Source organism: Pagrus major, chromosome 13, assembly GCF_040436345.1.
Source record: "Pagrus major chromosome 13, Pma_NU_1.0".
NCBI lineage: Eukaryota > Metazoa > Chordata > Actinopteri > Spariformes > Sparidae > Pagrus > Pagrus major.
This window is the reverse complement of record NC_133227.1, coordinates 29,435,951-29,456,247: the sequence shown is the minus strand read 5'-3', so window position 1 is coordinate 29,456,247 and position 20,297 is coordinate 29,435,951. Positions and strand designations below refer to the sequence as shown.

Below are 20,297 nucleotides of genomic sequence, written 5' to 3'. Positions count from 1 at the left end.
CAATGAAGATCTTTCTCTTCTGGTTAACTACACAGTTCTCCTTTAACTGTGTTAGAAAGTGTCCGTGTCATCTGTAACTGTATTCAAATCTCCAACTAAAGCTACAGGCTATCCTGCAAGTTACAAGTACATTTGAACATGTTTCTGGAGCAGAGTAAATATTCATCATGTGATATTTTCACCTTTATAAAAACTATTATACACAAGTAGTGATGATGAAAAAGTCTCTTCTCCTAATGTTGTTCATTTCATGATTTCGTAAAAAAAATAGATAAAAAAATAAACACCATCGGCCTCTTCTTCTTCTACTGATGTCGCACCTTCTCAGGTATTTCGCTCCCACTCGCTCACTGAAGGAGCAGGGAGCTCAGGTGGGGAAGGGGAGCCTGAAATGTCCAGCTTTTGCAGGAAAGGTCAACCTTTCCAGCTCCACACCTCCAAAAACACCATTTTTCTTGCTGCCCCAATGAAAAACTGTCTGACCCAGAGCAGAGAAAGTTTTCATTACATTTTACTTTATTAATATACTACAACGGACCTAAAATATGAATTTGAATCTTTTCACATCCTCTTCAGTGTCTTTTTATATTATAAGCTCCATCAGTTATACTGCTGGAGCTCATGTTTTTATCATTTTATAAGTCTGACTCACTTTTTGTTGTGTGACACTGAATTTTTCTAATATTCAGCAATGTTACATTATCATGAAAGTCTATTAGGCTCCATGTAAAAACACTTATCATACCGCATCAGACGGATGTCATTTAATTGTCAATATGTTCAATACTATTATGATTTTATTCATTTTAATACATCTCAAAGAGCAAATAAGTCTCACTTTATCACTTTGCTGGGTACATTTTGTGTTCTGCCTTCTTGTTTTAACTCACCGAAGACTAGACTTCCTGTGTTTGGCTCGACTGTTGATGCTTATTCAGTAATATTGTCTTCATGAGTTTCCTGCTTTTTGCTTGATTGTCAAAGCACTTTGTAAACTCTGTTTTTAAAGGTGTTATATAAATCAAGCTTATTATCATTATTATTATTATTATTAATATTATTATTATCATCTGTTCTACATCATGCTAGCATATTTCTTGTTTCAGAAAAAAATATGAATTATACATTTTCATATCAGCACCTTCTTAAATCAACTCAACATTTATTATTTTGACTGAATCTATCATATTATTTTGCATGGCTGCCACTAGTAACACTGTTTGACCCAGTAGGGTAGAAGTAGGCTAGTGCATTAAATGTCACACACTGATCCACTGATACAAAAAGGTAGAAGTGAATCTGAATCCCACTATGTGTCTGTATATTGATCATAATGATCATAATGAGCTTCATCAGGAAAAATCTAAACAGTTTCTCAGAATCCAAATCTTCACTTTCTGCTGTGACACTTCACATAACAGTGTAACTGATACATTAAATACACTTGCTGCATCAGATGGACGTCATTTAATTATCAATATGTTCATTAATATTATGATTATTACCAGTTTATTGATATTGAATCTCGTCCTCAGCAGCAGAAACGTTCACAGCCTCAGGGAGCAGCTCTGATAGGAAGTCTGTCCTCGGCCCATCATCGGTGTGTTTGCTGCCACCAGAATAACTTCATTTTATGACAAACTGATCATCACCGGATGTTTGTTTTCACCTCGAGTCCCTGAACGAACATGTGGGCCGGCTGGAAAACAGCTTTTGACGGAGCTCTGCAGCATTTTTAAACGTTTTAGCAGAGAAATGAGAGGGAAAAGTCGGCGAGCAGCGCCGGACACGACGGTGAATGTGTGAGATTTGGAGGCTCCCCGAACAAAACGCAGAGATCCTCGGAGCTCTGCGTGACCTCAACACGAAGAGACACGTGTCCGCGGTCTGCTCTCCCGCTGTCAGCCCGCAGCTCCTCTCCTACACTTAGTTTAACGTCTTTTATCGATGAGGAGAAAACACAAGTGACACCAAGTTCAGACTGCACACAGGAGCCGCGGCCCGATTGAGTCTCCACGGTTCTCATGGTGTGTTTAAGTACCGCCCCGTGCTTTGTGCTCTCCAACAGTTCAGAGACTCTCGTCTTGTTGTGAACGGAAACTAAAAACTCGGTAGAAATGGCAGAACTCGCAGAAGTCGCTCCAGCTCCAGCTCCAACCACCGCCCCGGCTAAGGCAGCCAAGAAGAAGAGGGTGGTCAAGACCAAGACCGGCCCCGGCCTCAGGGAGCTCATCGTGGCCGCTGTCGCCTCGTCCAACGAGCGGAATGGTATGTCTCTGGCCGCCCTGAAGAAGAACCTGACCGCCGGAGGCTACGACGTGGAAAAGAACAAGTCCCGCGTCAAGACCGCCGTCAAGGGTCTGGTGGCCAACGGGACTCTGGTCCACACGAAGGGAACCGGAGCATCTGGCTCCTTCAAGCTGGGAAAGAAGGCGGCCGCTCCCAAAGTCAAGAAGCCAGCAAAGAAAGCCGCTCCCAAAGTCAAGAAGCCCGCAGCGAAAACTACCAAAGCCAAGAAGCCCGCAGCGGCTCCAAAGCCCAAGACACCAACCAAGAAGTCCCCGAAGAAGGCGAAGAAAGCAGCGGCCAAGAAAGTAACCAAGAAGGTAGCAAAGAGCCCGAAGAAGGTGACGGCCCCCAAGAAAGCAGCTAAGAAGACCACTGCAGTCAAGAAGTCACCTGTTAAGAGAGTCGCCAAGCCCAAAACCAAGAAGGCAACACCCAAGAAGAAGTGAGCCGTCATCCGTCCGAACAACCGTCCAACCAAAGGCTCTTTTAAGAGCCACACACATCTTCTGAAAGACTCCTGTCCTCATCACGAACTGTCAGTAGTGCCTTACAACTTAACGACTCATTTTTATAAAATGCCTTTTCTGTATTCAGAAGTTAGCTGGTTGTTCTGGGTAGACTTCCCTTTTTCTTGGTTTAGTGCTGGTTCATAATATTTTCTGTTATCTTCCTGTTTTTGACTGTTTAATTTTACTGGCTTTGTGTTGTGTATTTGCACTATGATGTTTTAATTACCTTATCTGTACAGAATTTTATGTAACCTTAATAAGAAAAAGTCTATAAATAAAGATTATTTTTATTCTATATGTGTCTGTTATCAGTGACTCAATCCTGCTGGGTTATACTTCATCTACTTCCACATCACTAGATTTTTTGGGGGAATATAAACATACTTTTCACTGCACTAAATGTATTTGATTACTTAGTTACTTCAATGATGCATCAGAGCCAAAGCTGGATAATCTATGTACTGGAATAAATAACAGTCACACTGAATCAAATAAAAAGAAAAGCCAATATCAGATCATACTAATAATAACCTACTTAATATTCTGTGCATATGAAAACACTTAACTTACATCTAGTATCAGATACATCAGGAAACTATGGTTGAGATTCACTTCTGTGAAACAGGTTAACGCAGTATGATAATGAGTATTTTGTATTCGCGTCCTGGCAACTCTTCCCCACATCATCAGGGTATCTGCACGTTTAAAGTACAAATTTAATGAGTTTTAACACCTCTGACAGGAAAAAGTAATAACATTACAGTGGCAACAACAAACTACACACACACACACACACACACACACACTCACACACACACACACACACACACACACACACACACACACACACACACACACACACACACACACACACGAGTATTCAGAATGGATCGAAGAAATGTTATTAATATTCTGGACATTTAAAATATTTACATTTAAATCACAAGATGCTGCTTTTAACATTTCAACTTCAACCACAATATTATACAGCTCACTTTTCAAACCATTTGTTTAATGATCCTGACAAATGAGTCCATAATATAAATATTGTTCTCAATCTGAAGCACATGTAGGTTACAGAATGACAATAAGTCAGAAGGTTGTTTTATTTAATCAGGTTTCTTAAAGAGGAAAACTGGTCCAAGTAGACTCTGTGTCTCTGTCTATCTTCCAGGTGAAGTGTCATGAAAACAGACATTATGACAAATATTTTTAAAAAATATTCAATTTGAAGTCTCATTGTTGCTTGTTATTACTCAGAAATATTAATATGTTGATCAACAATCCATTGATTTTAAGTGCAAAAAATGTAGCACATTCCCCGTCCTTTAATTATCTGTTTAATGTGGATCTATGATTTTCTCTCATGTATGATTCAGAATATTTATAATTATTCTGGCATATATTTTATACTCAGTATTCATAATGATACAGTCTAATATAATTGTGTTAATTAAATCGCCCCCCTTTTACACACAAGCAATATGAGGGAACAGCTGACAGACTGTGTTCACCACCGTAGTTCACATTTTCTTAATCATAGGTAGAAGTTAGAATAACTAATATTCAATGTCCTCCTGCATTTACCATCAAATAACCATAGGGGGGCGCTGTAGAGACAACCTGACAATCCAGTCATCACAACCTGACAACTTGTTGATTACGTTTTCTGATAAGTCAAGTAACAGCAACAGATTAATCAATAATGATGAGCTCCTTTTTTATGTCAGGACCGAGCCAAGGTGAGTTGTCTCATCCCATCCACGGTCAATGTTGTCGACGGGTCGTAGCGGCCTGAAGGTTCTGCAGAACTGCCAGTCAACAAACCTCTAGTTCTGCAGCAGCAGCGAAAGAGTCGATGGGCATTGTGTTAGCATACAGGTTTATTTTCAGATTTCATGTGAGAATCCAGTGTTTTACAGCCCAATGTCCCAATGTTTGGATGTTTTGCGACACATGGCGCCTCATATAACCCCCTGATGGTCTCAACCATGATATTAGTCGTCCTCCATCCACTTCACTGACTTTGCATTAACCCATGTCTGGACCTTTGTTCGCAGCCCTCTTTCCCTCCATTTTCTTGGTGCAGACTTCAAATCAGAATCTGCAGAACATTTTCTTCTTTTAGGGTAAAATGTGGAGTTACTGCTGAAGTATAATATACCAGCAAGGTAATAAAGACTTAAGGTAACAAAGTACAAAAGAAACGAAAATAGAAAAGTTTATACATTCTGCCAGGTCACATCTAACACATCCCCTCCAACAAATCCAGACCTTTAAAGGCCCTGTAGGCCATTTAAAAACTAAAATGTAGTTAAGACTTTTCTAGGTTCTGCAGGATCCTGATTGTAAAGTGCACCAGTTACCATTTTGAAAATATATCTCAGAAACATGAGGAACGTTGCTCGTTATCAGATAGAAGTGGGGGGGCTCTTAAAAGAGCCGTTGTGTTGGTTGGGGTCGGGTTCTGGTCTTTACTTGGACTTGGCGGCCTTCTCGGTCTTCTTGGGCAGCAGGACGGCCTGGATGTTGGGCAGCACGCCGCCCTGAGCGATGGTGACTCCGCCGAGCAGCTTGTTGAGCTCCTCGTCGTTGCGGACGGCCAGCTGCAGGTGGCGGGGGATGATCCTGGTCTTCTTGTTGTCGCGGGCTGCGTTTCCAGCCAGCTCCAGGATCTCAGCGGTCAGGTACTCCAGCACGGCCGCCAGGTAGACGGGGGCGCCGGCACCGACGCGCTGGGCGTAGTTGCCCTTCCTCAGGAGCCTGTGGACACGACCCACTGGGAACTGGAGTCCGGCACGGGAGGAGCGGGACTTGGCCTTTGCTCTTGCCTTTCCACCGGTCTTTCCTCGTCCAGACATGTTCAGATTCTTTCTACAGATTAACTCAGAGAAACTGTGGGTCGGTGCCAGCAGCTCTGCTCTATATATCCGGGGAGCGAGTCGGGATTCACGATGGACCAATCAGAAACGAGGCTCCGGCAGAGGGCGGCCGCTCTGGATTCTTGGCGGACTTTTTGAAATGATTCTCCGCCAATAAGCTGCGGAGATTCGCGGAGCCGAGCCCCACGAGGAGCCCCTAACCAATCGCGAGCCACAGATCCGTTTAGCGTCACGGATCACAGCCGGTCTCACACTTTAAGAGCAGCGCGGCTCTTCTCGTCACACACACGAGAAACAATGGCAAGAACCAAGCAGACCGCCCGTAAGTCCACCGGAGGAAAAGCTCCCAGGAAGCAGCTGGCCACCAAGGCTGCCCGCAAGAGCGCCCCGGCCACCGGCGGAGTCAAGAAGCCCCACCGCTACAGGCCCGGTACCGTGGCCCTCAGAGAGATCCGTCGCTACCAGAAGTCCACCGAGCTGCTCATCCGCAAGCTGCCCTTCCAGCGCCTGGTCCGGGAGATCGCTCAGGACTTCAAGACCGACCTGCGCTTCCAGAGCTCCGCCGTCATGGCTCTGCAGGAGTCCAGCGAGGCTTACCTGGTCGGCCTCTTCGAGGACACCAACCTGTGCGCCATCCACGCCAAGAGGGTCACCATCATGCCCAAAGACATCCAGCTGGCCCGCCGCATCCGTGGAGAGAGAGCTTAAACTACCCTCACACCGCCACAACAACACAACGGCTCTTTTAAGAGCCACACACTCCTTCACGAAAGAGCTTCTTCCTTCTCCAACTGTTACACGAATATACACAATTACACTATAATACACTGAGCTGAGGATTCAACTTGGATCAAAGGAATTATTTTACTCATTTCATATATTTACCTTTTGTCTAAACACTCCTACAGAAATGTTCACTTCAGAGGTCACAACAGACATTTATTTAGAATTTCAACTTTAACCACAACTCACTTTTCAAATGCAGATATTTGTCAAGGATCCTGAAAATTAGGACCACATGTGCTCTTGCTTTGTTTCCTCACTCCTTAAATATTGTTCTCAGTCTGAGGCATATGTAGGTTACAGAATGATGATGCAATGAGTCAGAAGGCTGTTTTATTTAATCAGGTTTCTTAAAGAGGAAAAAAGAAAATGGTCCAAGTAGACTCTGTTTCTCAGAGGAGATTTATTTCCTTCAGGCCTGTTTTAATGTGTTTTAGTTGATCTCAACCAACAATCATCTCAACATCTTCCAGGTGAAGTGTCATGAAAACAGACATGACAAATGTTAAAAGAGAAATATAGTTATATTGATCAACAACCCATTGATTTTTAAATGCAAACATTGTCCCACATTACCACCCTTTAATTATCTGTTTGTTCTGCAGCTGTGATTCCTCTCAGACTATTTATAATTGTTCTGGCATATATTATATACTCATATATTCATTATGATACAATCTAATATAAGTGTGTTTATTATATTCATCCCCATTTACACACAAGAAATATGAGTTTTTCTGCGTTGAGGTTAACCCTCAACCTAAACTTAAGACTACTTTTTCTTTAGTAACATCTTGAATGCAGGGATATTACTTTACAGGCTGTGTTCACAACTGTGGTTTACATTTTCTTGATTATAGAGGCACTAAACCTCTTTATAGTATAGTGGTGATTAACCTCTCACTCCCTTCAGTTACTGTATTAAAATCATCACATAATTCTAAACTATAACCTACAATCAGTAACTATGTTCATCTTTAACACTATCAGATTTCCCTCGGAGCATCTGGAGCAGTGAAAACTTTAATAACACGTGTTTTCATCCACATTTTCTACCAAACGTTTTTAAATCCGACGATTCAAACTGGATCTAGGACTGGCGCTTCATTTCGGCGCATGCTCAGTTAGTCTACAACAAGCCAGCCAATAATATGCGAGCAACAACGCAGTGACATTTGCATCAGGCTCACATATATCCTGCCTTCAGACTGAGCTGAAGTTATCTGTCTTTGATTATACTGATCACCGACATCATGCCTGCCGATGCACCCAAAGCCGGGAAGAAAGGCTCCAAGAAGGCCGTTTCTAAAGCCACCAAGGGCGGCAAGAAGAGGAGAAAGACCAGGAAGGAGAGCTATGCTATCTACGTGTACAAGGTCCTGAAGCAGGTCCACCCCGACACCGGGATCTCCTCCAAGGCGATGGGCATCATGAACTCGTTCGTGAGCGACATCTTCGAGCGCATCGCCGGTGAAGCCTCCCGCCTGGCCCACTACAACAAGCGCTCCACCATCACCTCCAGGGAGATCCAGACCGCCGTCCGCCTGCTGCTGCCCGGGGAGCTGGCCAAGCACGCCGTGTCCGAGGGCACCAAGGCCGTGACCAAGTACACCAGCTCCAAGTAGACCCGCTGATACCACCAACACAAAGGTCCTTTTCAGGACCACACACTGCTTCTACTAAGCGCTTCATTCCAACTGTTGTCTTACAGCGGGTTGTTGACGGTGATGGCAAATAAGTGATAAAAGTGGAAATGCACTTCACATTGAAGGCAACAAGAAAATGCCAGGAATAACACGTAAACAAGGGAACATTAGGTACTCTATAATCTATAAAATTGAGTCTTCACAATCTGCTAATATATAACATGCATATACGTGATGGAAAATGAAGCTCTGTCCAAGAGAATATTTAGAGCTTCAAACTCAGGACACAGTGACATCTAGTGGCTGGTCAAACTCACAGCAGACCTTCAATATATAAATATACAGACAACAGTCTGACATAACATACCATGAAGTGTGTAAGAATCATTTTTATTTGTCCAACAGTCAGTCAGAATATAAATGTTTTTCATTGGATCTCTCTACAGAAATGTCCACCTTTGTATTCACAAGATGTCTTGATGGTTTTTATATATAGAAAAGGCAACATGACTGTTTTAATGAAAGTTGTGAATGGAAAAGAACATTTGCTGTCTGTAACTGTATGAGCCATTTTTGTTGTTTTTAATTAAAGAACTACAAAGGCGTCTTATTTAAGTTAAGCAGGACGCAATCACTGCGCGTCATTCGGGACAAAGGACACGCAGGTGTACGTGATGACCGGGACGCTGAGGAGCAACTGTTTCCACCCGCGTGAACGTGAGATCGAGTTTAATAGAAAGAAAATACGTTTTTTTGTTTTGTGAGAACAAAAGTTGTTTATTTGAATTTAAAACACCTTTGAATCCACGTGCGTTTTGTTTTGGTGCATGTATCAAAGTATTTTTATTTATATTTTCGTTTAGCGTAACGTTCCTACAACCATTCATCACCATCCATCACCATTCACCCCCGTTCATCCCAACACAGACCTTCAGTCAACAACAAGTAAGTGCTGCGGAGTTTATGTGGATATAAAAGAGGAGTTGAAACAAGTCCGTCCCTCGGGCTTCAGAGGACTGAAAGCCTTGACAGCAACACAGTTCCCTGTTGTATCCAAGTAAATCAAGAGGCTTCTGAGTAATAGTGCTACTCAGCTATCAATACAACCACTCTGTTAATTTTACACACGGTGATGGAGTTCAGTCATATTCAACACTGTGATTGCATCTTGCTTTAATTTTAAAACAGATAAATGATCTTTGACCCAACCATAAACAGATTAATCACACATGTGGATTTCCACTGAAAAGCACCACAGTCAAACCTGCGGAGGAAGAACTGTTAAAACTATTTAACCAATACCATCGTTTGGTTTATTATCCTTTCATACATTTTATTTTTTGTATCTGTGGCAACTGAAACAAAAACCTGCAATATATCAACAATTATGATCACAGACACATTTAACAACAAAGTGCTTCATCATCAAAACAATAAAGAAGTACAGACTGTACAATACTGAGTTTGTTCTCGTTAACTACAGACAGTGAATAATTACAGGCAATGAAGAAGTTAAAATCCAGCTCTTATGACCCCAGAGAGCCTATAAACATCTATAAATGTATGTGCTTTAACGCCCCTCTGCTGTGTTACCTGAGAGGGTGATTTGTTGCAGGTGTCACCAGAAGTTCTTTATTGCTGGTGGTTCTCAGGGCCGTTAAATTCACTGTATATTTGATAAATGGCCATGATGAACCTGTTTCTGTGCAGTCTATATTTTAGTTTTTTAGTTTTTTTTTTTAAATTATGAAATAATCTTGATGTGAGAACCGATAGTAAAAGAGGGAAAATAAACAGGATGTAGGACTTTAAACCCCAAAATGATTTATTTACAAAAATAATCAACATGAAACACTACAGCTGACACCTGCCCACTGGCACCCGCAGCACTGTTCAGATCACCAGGTCCAAATGATGAGTGGGATCACGTGCGCACCTGTAGTGTGTCAATATGTTGCACATATGATCGTTTTATTTTATTTCTATTGTTTTATTTTGGTGAACATTCTCAGAGCCTGTGTGTAATATTCTCTGCCACAGTGTCTACACTTCTGTATCACCAGCGTTGTATTGAATACGTGTTTTCATAGTTCCGTGTCACCTGTTGTAGCGGGGGGACTTTAATTAACGCTACACAGAGACGCTATAGTGCTGATAAGATGTGTTGTGATGCTCCCTGACTGTTGGTTAAGTTGGCGTCATTTATTTTGTCTCAAGCTGTTTATAAACGCAACAGTATCGTTGCTAACACGCTGATGAGTATTTACGTTTTATTTTGTTAAATTTGACGGAGATTTTTCCCTCATTTGCTTATTTAATGACCTGCTGCAGAGCGCGTGACAGCCTGACAGGTGTACTGACTACACTCACCTGGATGTATACAGCAGTCCTGCAGATTCTTCTTTGAATCAAAGTGTTTATGGATTTATTGTATACAACATGTTGATGCAGATGAATAATTAAATACATCTGTTATAAAAACAGACTATATGAATAGATACCATTACAAAATACTATAAATTAGCCCAATTCGTTATCTTCCACCTGTCTGGATAAACTGCAGCAGGTGAGGCTGGGAAAACAAGTTGCACCATGATTTTAAATCAAACTGTTAGACAGTGAACTGTAAACTTAATTAAATCTCTCTTCCATGATATTCTGGTTATTTAATGCCTGAAGGTACAAACCCAACACATACACGGGAGTCATGACCAGCCACCAAAACTGCAAATGAGATATGTCATATTTCCTGTTTTCATTACACTTCACCTGGAAGAGCTAAAATGATGATGAGATGATTGATAGCTCGAACACTGTAGAATAAGACCTAAAGGAAAACAAGTCATCAAAAAGAATAACAAGATGGATTAAAATAAAAATTAACCCGGTGATGAACCGTCTTCATGAAGTTTTTGAGTTGTAATATTGTGGTTGGAGTTGAAATAATATGAATACAAAGGTGGATCTCTGCAGAGTGATCCAGTGGAAGACATTCAGGTCCTGACTGAATATTGCAAACAGATGATATGAGCTCTTTGCTGTGGCAGTTGTACATCAACACTTCATTCTATATTATGTTGGAACTGTTCTGTGTATTTATAAATCATTGTAGAGAATTAAAATCTATTTGGACCATTCTGTAGAAACCTGACTAAATAAAACAACCTTCTGACTCATTCTGTAACCTACATGTGCCTCAGATTGAGAGAAATATTTGAGTGAAGAAACAAAACAGCACATGTGGTCCTAATGTTTAGGATCATTGACAAATATCTGCATTTGAAAAGTGAGTTGTGGTTAAAGTTGAAATTCTAAATAAATGTCAGTGTTGTGATCTCTGAACATTACTGTAGGAGTGTTTAGACAAAAGGTAAATATATGAAATGAGTAAAATAATTCCTTTGATCCAAGTTGAATCCTCAGCTCAGTGTATTATAGTGTAATTGTGTATATTCGTGTAACAGTTGGAGAAGGAAGAAGCTCTTTGGTGAAGGAGTGTGTGGCTCTTAAAAGAGCCGTTGTGTTGTTGTGGCGGTGTGAGGGTAGTCTAAGCTCTCTCTCCGCGGATGCGGCGGGCCAGCTGGATGTCTTTGGGCATGATGGTGACCCTCTTGGCGTGGATGGCGCACAGGTTGGTGTCCTCGAAGAGGCCGACCAGGTAAGCCTCGCTGGACTCCTGCAGCGCCATGACGGCGGAGCTCTGGAAGCGCAGGTCGGTCTTGAAGTCCTGGGCGATCTCCCGGACCAGGCGCTGGAAGGGCAGCTTGCGGATGAGCAGCTCGGTGGACTTCTGGTAGCGACGGATCTCTCTGAGAGCCACGGTACCGGGCCTGTAGCGATGGGGCTTCTTGACTCCGCCGGTGGCCGGGGCGCTCTTGCGGGCAGCCTTGGTGGCCAGCTGCTTCCTGGGAGCTTTTCCTCCGGTGGACTTACGGGCTGTCTGCTTGGTTCTTGCCATTGTTTCTCGTGTGTGTGACGAGAAGAGACGCGCTGCTCTTAAAGTGTGAGACCGGCTGTGATCCGTGACGCTAAACGGATCTGTGGCTCGCGATTGGTTAGGGGCTCCTCGTGGGGCTCGGCTCCGCGAATCTCCGCAGCTTATTGGCGGAGAATCATTTCAAAAAGTCCGCCAAGAATCCAGAGCGGCCGCCCTCTGCCGGAGCCTCGTTTCTGATTGGTCCATCGTGAATCCCGGCTCGCTCCCCGGATATATAGAGCAGAGCTGCTGGCACCGACCCACAGTTTCTCTGAGTTAATCTGTAGAAAGAATCTGAACATGTCTGGACGAGGAAAGACCGGTGGAAAGGCAAGAGCAAAGGCCAAGTCCCGCTCCTCCCGTGCCGGACTCCAGTTCCCAGTGGGTCGTGTCCACAGGCTCCTGAGGAAGGGCAACTACGCCCAGCGCGTCGGTGCCGGCGCCCCCGTCTACCTGGCGGCCGTGCTGGAGTACCTGACCGCTGAGATCCTGGAGTTGGCTGGAAACGCTGCCCGCGACAACAAGAAGACCAGGATCATCCCCCGCCACCTGCAGCTGGCCGTCCGCAACGACGAGGAGCTCAACAAGCTGCTCGGCGGAGTGACCATCGCTCAGGGCGGCGTGCTGCCCAACATCCAGGCCGTCCTGCTGCCCAAGAAGACCGAGAAGGCCGCCAAGTCCAAGTAAAGACCAGAACCCGACCTCAACCAACACAACGGCTCTTTTAAGAGCCCCCCACTTCTCTGATAACGAGCAACGTTCCTCATGTTTCTGAGATACACTGATGTTTAACTGAATGTGTTGCAGCCTCCAACATGTAGTGCAAGTACAAAGTAGCAGAAATTATAAATACTACGTGTATCATACTAATATGAAGTATATCACACCCTCATGAGGTTTAATGACACACACGGTGTAACTTCACTTTATTATCATTGTAGTCGTCCATGAACACACTAGCACATAGCATCTTAGCTGCTGTGACTTAGCTTATCTGAAAACATACTATGAACTCTGACCCGGAAGTCCCAGCTTAACTGACACATGCTGCTCACAGGCTGCAGTGACATCTTGTGGCTGACGTAAATAACTACATCTAAATACGTCACAACCTCAGAACTGTAGAGTTAATCAGACTTAGGGGTACAATGAGTAGCCTACTTTTCTTTAATACATGTAGTGGAGTATTTTCACAATGTGATTACTATTCGAGACATACTTTAGAGTATTTAAATATTCTGCTTGTTTATACTTTCACTACGGTACTTAATGTACTTAGTTACATTCTGTCATGCCTTCCTACCTGTTTTGTGAGTATTTCAGATGCCATATTTTATGTCTTAATGTAATGTTATTTGAATTGCTTTGTGTCTGAAGTGTGTTATACAGATGAACTTACAGAGACTCTGTAGTGTCCCCAGAAGGAAGATGGTCAAACTCTTTGATGCTTCATGAATTTAATAAATCCAGCTGTGCAGAGAAACTGACATATTTCCTTACAATCATGTCACTGTTACAGAAACGACACTATCCCTAAAATAGCTTGACAATTCTTATACATTGTAAAACGAGTCTCCATGAAATCAATTACAAAGTACCATCCACATACAGTATAAGCCAAAGAAAAGGAAACAAAGTGTTCAGTGCATATTTGCAAAACAAAATGGCTGCAAATGTTGGCTGAGGTAATTAACTGAAAAGCCAACAACAAAATAAATAACATGTTTCATGCCTTGTTCCAGCTGAGACACTAAATCCAGACAGTAGAAAGTCTTCATGGTGAACACTGTTAACAGAAACCAGAACCTCCTGCTGATATCAGGTTACAGGAAACATTACAACATGCTCTCACTGTGAACAGACATGTGATGTGATGCATGTGTGATGTGCACTTTAAATATATTGAAGCTGAAGGTGATTAAGAATTGAGCCCTTTGACAGTTAAAAACATTATGGTTATATTGTTGATCCAAGTGCTCAATAAAATAACGGATATAAATTCACAGAGATAATTTGGTAATTGTAGTAAGTGCTGAATTTAATGTAATTAAAATGTAAAAAGTGACATTTCGACAGAATAAAGAAGCTGAGTTGTTGCTGTCACACAGTAACCCTGTCTGACAGTTTTATTATTGTTAAATAATGTCACATTGTTTCAACTCACTGAATAAAGTAAAGACTAGCAGCACAACTTAGTGCAGCTGTTTGATTTCACTTTCAACTGGATTTAATTCACTGATATTGAACAAATTGGTAATTTAAGAGTTTATATCCATCTGAAGTGTCGCTTCTTGTTTTAAGGCGGTTCCTACAATGAAGTGTTTGTGTCTCAGGCACAATTTGATTTTTAAATAAACCTTCCCCTGTAAAGTGAAGTGTGTTTGAAATAAGGGGTGTTACTAATCAGCAGTAATGTGTGATAATTTCCTTCATGTCTCCTCATCTGAAATGTGTGTTCACTGCAGTTAATGATAACCAGGACTGAACTCTCTCAGAAGATGTGTGTGGCTCTTAAAAGAGCCTTTAGTTGGACGGTTGTTCAGACCGATGACGGCTCACTTCTTCTTGGGTGTTGTCTTCTTGGTTTTGGGCTTGGAGACTCTCTTAACAGGTGACTTCTTGACTGCAGTGGTCTTCTTAGACCCTTTCTTGGGGGCCTTCACCTTCTTGGGGCTCCTGGTTACTTTCTTGGGGCTCCTGGTTACTTTCTTGGGGCTCTTGGTTGTTTTCTTGGCCGCTGGTTTCTTCGCCTTCTTCGGTGTTTTCTTAGCGGCTGGCTTCTTGGTTGGTGTTGCGGGCTTCTTGGTTGGTGTTGCGGGTTTCTTCGCCCTCGCAGCGGCCTGTTTAGTTCCCTTCTTAGCTTTGGGCTCAGCCGCCTTCTTGCTGATCTTGAAGGACCCGGACACCCCGGTCCCCCTGGCCTGGATCAGGGTCCCCTTCAGCACCAGGGTCCTGACGGCGAGTCTAACGCGGGCGTTGTTTTTCTCCACGTCGTACCCCCTGGCGGTCAGAGCCCTCTTGATGGCCGACCCCGACACGCCCCCTCGCTCCTTGGACGCGGACACAATCGTTACAATCATGTCGCTGAGGCCGGGGCCGGTTCTCGGCTTGGTCAGCTGCTTCTTCTTGGCTGTTTTGGCCGGAACTGGAGCGGCTTCTGACATTTTGGATCGATCCTACGTTTCCTACAGTGAGCGACAAGAGTCTGATGGAGTTAGAGAACAGAAAGCACGGAGCTGTACTTAAACACACCATGAGAACCGTGGAGACTCAACCGCGCCGCGGCTCCTGTGTGCAGTCTGAACTTGGTGTCACTTGTGTTTTCTCCTCATCGATAAAAGACGTTAAACTAAGTGTAGGAGAGGAGCTGCGGGCTGACAGCGGGGGAGCAGACCGCGGACACGTGTCTCTTCGTCTTGAAGTCACGCAGAGCTCCGAGGATCTCTGCGTTTTGTTCGGGGAGCCTCCAAATCTCACACATTCACCGTCGTGTCCGGCGCTGCTCGCCGACTTTTCCCTCTCATTTCTCTGCTAAAACGTTTAAAAATGCCGCAGAGCTCCGTCAAAAGCTGTTTTCCAGCCGGCCCACATGTTCGTTCAGGGACTCGAGGTGAAAACAAACATCCGGTGATGATCAGTTTGTCATAAAATGAAGTTATTCTGGTGGCAGCAAACACAGACGGAAGAAACCTCAGGAAGAGCCACAGAGGAGGATCCTTGTCCCAGGAGGGAGAAGAGATCAACAACAACACGACCACAGTTTACAGGCACGAGTTATATAAAAGTCTCAATGAGGCTGTGAACGTTTCTGCTGCTGAGGACGAGATTCAATATCAATAACCTGGTAATAATCATAATATTAATGAACATATTGACAATTAAATGACGTCCATCTGATGCAGCAAGTGTATTTAATGTATCAGTTACACTGTTATGTGAAGTGTCACAGCAGAAAGTTCTGATATTTGGATTCTGAGAAACTGTTCTGATGTTTTTCTAACAGCAGCATCACTGAAGAAGCTGATTATGATCAATATACAGACACACAGTGGGATTCAGATTCACTTCTACCTTTTTGTATCAGTGGATCAGTGTGTGACATTTAATGCACTAGCCTACTTCTACCCTACTGGGTCAAACAGTGTTACTAGTGGCAGCCACGCAAAATAATATAATAGATTCAGTCAAAAATAATAAACACATGTTGAGTTGATTTAAAAGGTGCTGATATGAAAATGTATAATTAGGGCCCGAGCAGGGAACCTGCGAGGTCCCTATTGTAATTGCAATGATTATTATTATTATTTTTAGTTTTTTTTCTTTGTCCAAAATGATCGCATTTTTCACTGCCTGAATGTGAATGAAAAGTCAATTTTATTTGGCAAACACATTAGGCTTGGCGAAAAATTTTATAATCTGTTGTCGTTGTGATTTTTCACCACTTGGTGGCGCTACAATCAAGGAAAGTGCGTTTTGGCTAATAACTCCCACATACTTTGTCGCACATTCAAAAACCTTATATCCACGCGTTCAGTGAATCGGGCTGAATCTCTTGATATAGGCCACGCCCATTTCCGCCTACGGTTTTTTATGCTAGCTCGCAAAATGTCGCAAACCTACTTTTTCGAACTCCTCCCAGGCCATTTCACCGATTTGCACGAAACTTTGCACACAGCATCAGGGGACCCTCATGACAAAAAGTTATTAAAAGAATTTAGGAATTCCAAACAATACTCAAGTTATTAAATAACAACTTCCTATAAAATCGGGTCAAAACAGGAAGTGTTGCATATCTTCACATTGCTTTGTCGAAATGACATGAAACTGAGGATACCACTTTCCCATGAGCCCATAAGGCTCTGTGCGAAATTGTGGTGGACGACCACTAGGTGGCGCTCTTTAAATTGAAGTATTTTATATCTCGACATTGGTGGGTCGGATTAACACAAAACTTGGTACAATTCTTGCCACTGCCCTTCTGAGGACAGCTGACGAAGGTGTTATTGATCTGACACTAGGTGGCGCTCTGGTGGCAGTTTCTTTTTAGATTTGGTACTGTGCCCACACCATAACACTTATGGATATGAAATTCATAGGGGTGGTAAAGACTGGCCCCTGTAACTCACACACCAAAGATGACCAACAGGTGGCGCTATTATCAACACAAAGCAGTTTTTGACCAATAACTCCCACATAATTTGTCAGACATTGTTAAACCTTATATCTACGTGTTCCCTGAATTCAGCTGAATTATATGATGTAGGCCACGCCCACGTTTGCGCTAAATTTCCATTCGCAAATGCGCAAAATGTCACAAACCTACATTTTCGAACTCCTCCCAGACAATTTCTCTGATTTGCACCAAACTTTGCACACAGCACCTGTGGACCCTCCTGACAAAAAGTTATTAAAAGAATTTTGATATTCCAAAGAATACTCAAGTTATTAAATAAGAACTTCCTGTAGATTACAGTCAAAAGAGGAAGTGTTGCATATATCCACATTGGTGTGTCCAAATGACGTGAAACTCAGGACAGTACTTCCCCATGAGCCCCTAAGACTCTGTGCAAAATCTTGGCCCATGACCACTAGGTGGCGCTATTTAAATTGAAGTATTTTATATCTCGACATTGGTTGGTCGGATTAACACAAAACTTGGTACACTGATTGCCAATGGCCTCCTGAGGACAGCTGACGAAGGTGTTACCGATCTGACAATAGGTGGCGCTCTGGTGGCAATTTCATTTTATAATTGGCACTGTGCCCACACCATAACACTTATGGATATGAAACTGATTGGGGTGGTATAGACTGGCATCTGTAACTCACACACCAAAAATCACCAGCAGGTGGCGCTATTATCAACACAATACCGTTTTCGGCTATCAGTTGAGACATGCGCGCACAATAACGGGGCAATGGGTCCGGGTAAGGAGCACGCCCCGACGGCAGCACGCCCCGACCCGCGTGGCCTGCGAGGGCCCGTTCATCGCTGCTTGCAGCTTTAATTCATATTATTTTCTGAAACAAGAAATATGCTAGCATGATGTAGAGCAGATGATGATGATGATAATAATAATACAACTTTATTAATATAGAACCTTTTTAAAACAGAGTTTACAAAGTGCTTTGACAATTAAGCGGAGAGCAGGAAACTCATGAAGACAATATTACTGAATAAGCATCAACAGTGAAGCCAAACACAGGAAGTCTAGTCTTTGTTGAGTTAAAACAAGAAGGCAGAACACAAAATGTACCCAGCAAAGTGATAAAAAGAGACTTATTTGCTCTTTTGAGATGTATTAAAATTAATCTGGAGTCGGTTATGTACTAAGGGATACCACTATTAGGAGGTAAAACATCTAATATCAATATATTATACACACATTTTATTTTTTTGTGCAGCTATTCAAATGTGGTTATCAAAAATTTGTGACAAAGACACGTAACACAGGCAGGATATTTTTACAGTTAATCGATTTATTGTCTTAAAGGACATTACAAGTTATACAACATACATGCCAATATCAATATATCTGTGATGGGTTAATATCTGCCAATTACATCAGCCAGTTAATAGACTGGTCGAGTTCTGTTACTACAGTAAAAAAGCAGTTTATTTCCCCTTGTTACACATGTTTCTGTGTCTGTGGTCAGCTTTATGTCAGTTTAGACGACAGAGATGAAAATCAAATACTGTGGTGACACATTCAGATTGTAGACGCTCAAAGTCCAAAAAACTGAACTTCACTTTAGATATTGATTTGTTACATAAAGATGTTTTGGAGCCAACGTGAGCAGGTACATCTGTTTTTTTAACTTTACTTTGAAACACAGAACATGAAGCACTGATGATATAAACTCACAATGTCATTATTGTTTTTAATAATCAAATTGTTTCCAATAGTAATGCTCAAATGCAGGTTATTATCTATGTTTACTACTGTATGTATCTATACACTGTATACACATTTCCAATGTCACTATCAGCACGATGTTGTTATACATTCTGTCCACTAGAGAGCATTCACACATTACTAATGCATTTTAAACTGATTACTTTCTTGCTGAGTAATAACGCTTTAAAGCTGGTAAGCCCTGTGAAGAGGGAGGCTGCACTTTATAATATTATTTATAAAGCAGTGCTGCCTGAAGTGGATCTATGAGCCAAATCTCCACAGATCAGCCACCAACGAGTGTTTGTTTGTGGTGACTGTCCTTTAGTCAATGTATTTCTTGTTTTTGTTGTGAAGCCAACAATCTGCTAACGAAGCATCTGACATGGACGAAGCGACACATTAAGTCTGAAAGAGTAACTTGTGTTGTGGGTCAGCAGCAGTAGTTAAGGCGATGTCATGTCAACTAGTAATGACGATATGAGTGATATTATATTTGTGTATGATGAACAGTGAGTGAGATAAAGGATGTAGCCACTTATACTATTAAATAACTATGATCAATGTTATAACAGTGAATAAGATGATTACAGTGTTCTGGAAGTTGATCAGTGAAACCTTCAGATTTGCTGCTTTGTTCATTTATTTTTTTTTTAGAACTCATATTTTATTTTCACTAAAATCTTCCATTCCATACATACAGTACAGTTTTATATTTTTACATTACACTTTACACATTTACAGCTGCTTTGGTATCCAATCCAATATATACTTACACATATAAATGAGACAAAGTAAATAATAAAAATAAATAAATGAATAAATAAAAAGATCAAAAAAAAAAAAAAAAAAGTAAGACTAAATAAGACAAAAGTACACCATTCTTATTGCATTAACAGACTCAATACAGGGCTCCATCTATTTATACATATGTGTCTTTGTAGCCTTATTGCATATGTAATTTGTTCCATCTCATACAGTTCCCATACTTTTTAAGCCATATATTATATGTTGGTGGTTCCGGTTTCAGCCATCTTATTGTGATGCACTTAATAGCAGCCCCCAATAGTATTTGTAAGAGATAGATTTTGGCTCTTCCCTCAAAACCTTCTGGGATTGAACCAAGGAGGACTACCCTCGGGTCATTAGGGATATTTTGGTGAAATACTTCTCTCAGGGCGTCTAACACTTCATTCCAAAAAATACTCAACTTCGGACAAGACCAGAAAATGTGAGTGTGGTTTCCACTTTGTGGCCCACAGTTTCTCCAACATTTGTCTGAGGTCGTCAGGACCCACTTTGCGGTTATTTGTGGT

The 20,297-nt window shown here is 42.1% G+C and overlaps 7 protein-coding genes across 7 annotated transcripts; 4 read left to right on the top strand and 3 right to left on the bottom strand.

Annotated features, from left to right (window-relative positions):
• The first annotated feature begins 2,068 nt into the window (after positions 1–2,068).
• LOC141007503 (histone H1-like) lies at positions 2,069–3,093 on the top strand. The gene has a single exon (XM_073479864.1). It carries the CDS (start codon positions 2,118–2,120, stop codon positions 2,733–2,735), a length of 618 nt encoding a protein of 205 aa, XP_073335965.1. The 5' UTR covers positions 2,069–2,117; the 3' UTR covers positions 2,736–3,093.
• A 2,111-nt stretch (positions 3,094–5,204) lies between these two features.
• Positions 5,205–5,659, bottom strand: LOC141007198 (histone H2A-like). The gene has a single exon (XM_073479549.1). The coding sequence runs from the start codon at positions 5,657–5,659 to the stop codon at positions 5,273–5,275; it is 387 nt and encodes a 128-aa protein (XP_073335650.1). The 3' UTR covers positions 5,205–5,272.
• A 318-nt stretch (positions 5,660–5,977) lies between these two features.
• On the top strand, positions 5,978–6,388 carry LOC141007541 (histone H3). The gene has a single exon (XM_073479905.1). The coding sequence runs from the start codon at positions 5,978–5,980 to the stop codon at positions 6,386–6,388; it is 411 nt and encodes a 136-aa protein (XP_073336006.1).
• Positions 6,389–7,709: 1,321 nt separating this feature from the next.
• On the top strand, positions 7,710–8,724 carry LOC141007735 (late histone H2B.L1-like). The gene has a single exon (XM_073480132.1). It carries the CDS (start codon positions 7,717–7,719, stop codon positions 8,086–8,088), a length of 372 nt encoding a protein of 123 aa, XP_073336233.1. The 5' UTR covers positions 7,710–7,716; the 3' UTR covers positions 8,089–8,724.
• Positions 8,725–11,655: 2,931 nt separating this feature from the next.
• On the bottom strand, positions 11,656–12,067 carry LOC141007115 (histone H3). The gene has a single exon (XM_073479452.1). It carries the CDS (start codon positions 12,065–12,067, stop codon positions 11,657–11,659), a length of 411 nt encoding a protein of 136 aa, XP_073335553.1. The 3' UTR covers position 11,656.
• Positions 12,068–12,344: 277 nt separating this feature from the next.
• LOC141007116 (histone H2A-like) lies at positions 12,345–13,515 on the top strand. Its single transcript, XM_073479453.1, has one exon. The coding sequence runs from the start codon at positions 12,386–12,388 to the stop codon at positions 12,770–12,772; it is 387 nt and encodes a 128-aa protein (XP_073335554.1). The 5' UTR covers positions 12,345–12,385; the 3' UTR covers positions 12,773–13,515.
• Positions 13,516–14,243: 728 nt separating this feature from the next.
• LOC141007114 (histone H1-like) lies at positions 14,244–15,963 on the bottom strand. The gene has a single exon (XM_073479451.1). The coding sequence runs from the start codon at positions 15,247–15,249 to the stop codon at positions 14,641–14,643; it is 609 nt and encodes a 202-aa protein (XP_073335552.1). The 5' UTR covers positions 15,250–15,963; the 3' UTR covers positions 14,244–14,640.
• Positions 15,964–20,297: the final 4,334 nt, after the last annotated feature.

Bases quoted from the DNA above. Each gene is read 5' to 3' on its own strand.
- LOC141007116 (XM_073479453.1), top strand. From the start codon at position 12,386: ATGTCTGGACGAGGAAAGACCGGTGGAAAGGCAAGAGCAAAGGCCAAG.
- LOC141007735 (XM_073480132.1), top strand. From the start codon at position 7,717: ATGCCTGCCGATGCACCCAAAGCCGGGAAGAAAGGCTCCAAGAAGGCC.
- LOC141007198 (XM_073479549.1), bottom strand. From the start codon at position 5,659: ATGTCTGGACGAGGAAAGACCGGTGGAAAGGCAAGAGCAAAGGCCAAG.
- LOC141007541 (XM_073479905.1), top strand. From the start codon at position 5,978: ATGGCAAGAACCAAGCAGACCGCCCGTAAGTCCACCGGAGGAAAAGCT.
- LOC141007114 (XM_073479451.1), bottom strand. From the start codon at position 15,249: ATGTCAGAAGCCGCTCCAGTTCCGGCCAAAACAGCCAAGAAGAAGCAG.
- LOC141007115 (XM_073479452.1), bottom strand. From the start codon at position 12,067: ATGGCAAGAACCAAGCAGACAGCCCGTAAGTCCACCGGAGGAAAAGCT.
- LOC141007503 (XM_073479864.1), top strand. From the start codon at position 2,118: ATGGCAGAACTCGCAGAAGTCGCTCCAGCTCCAGCTCCAACCACCGCC.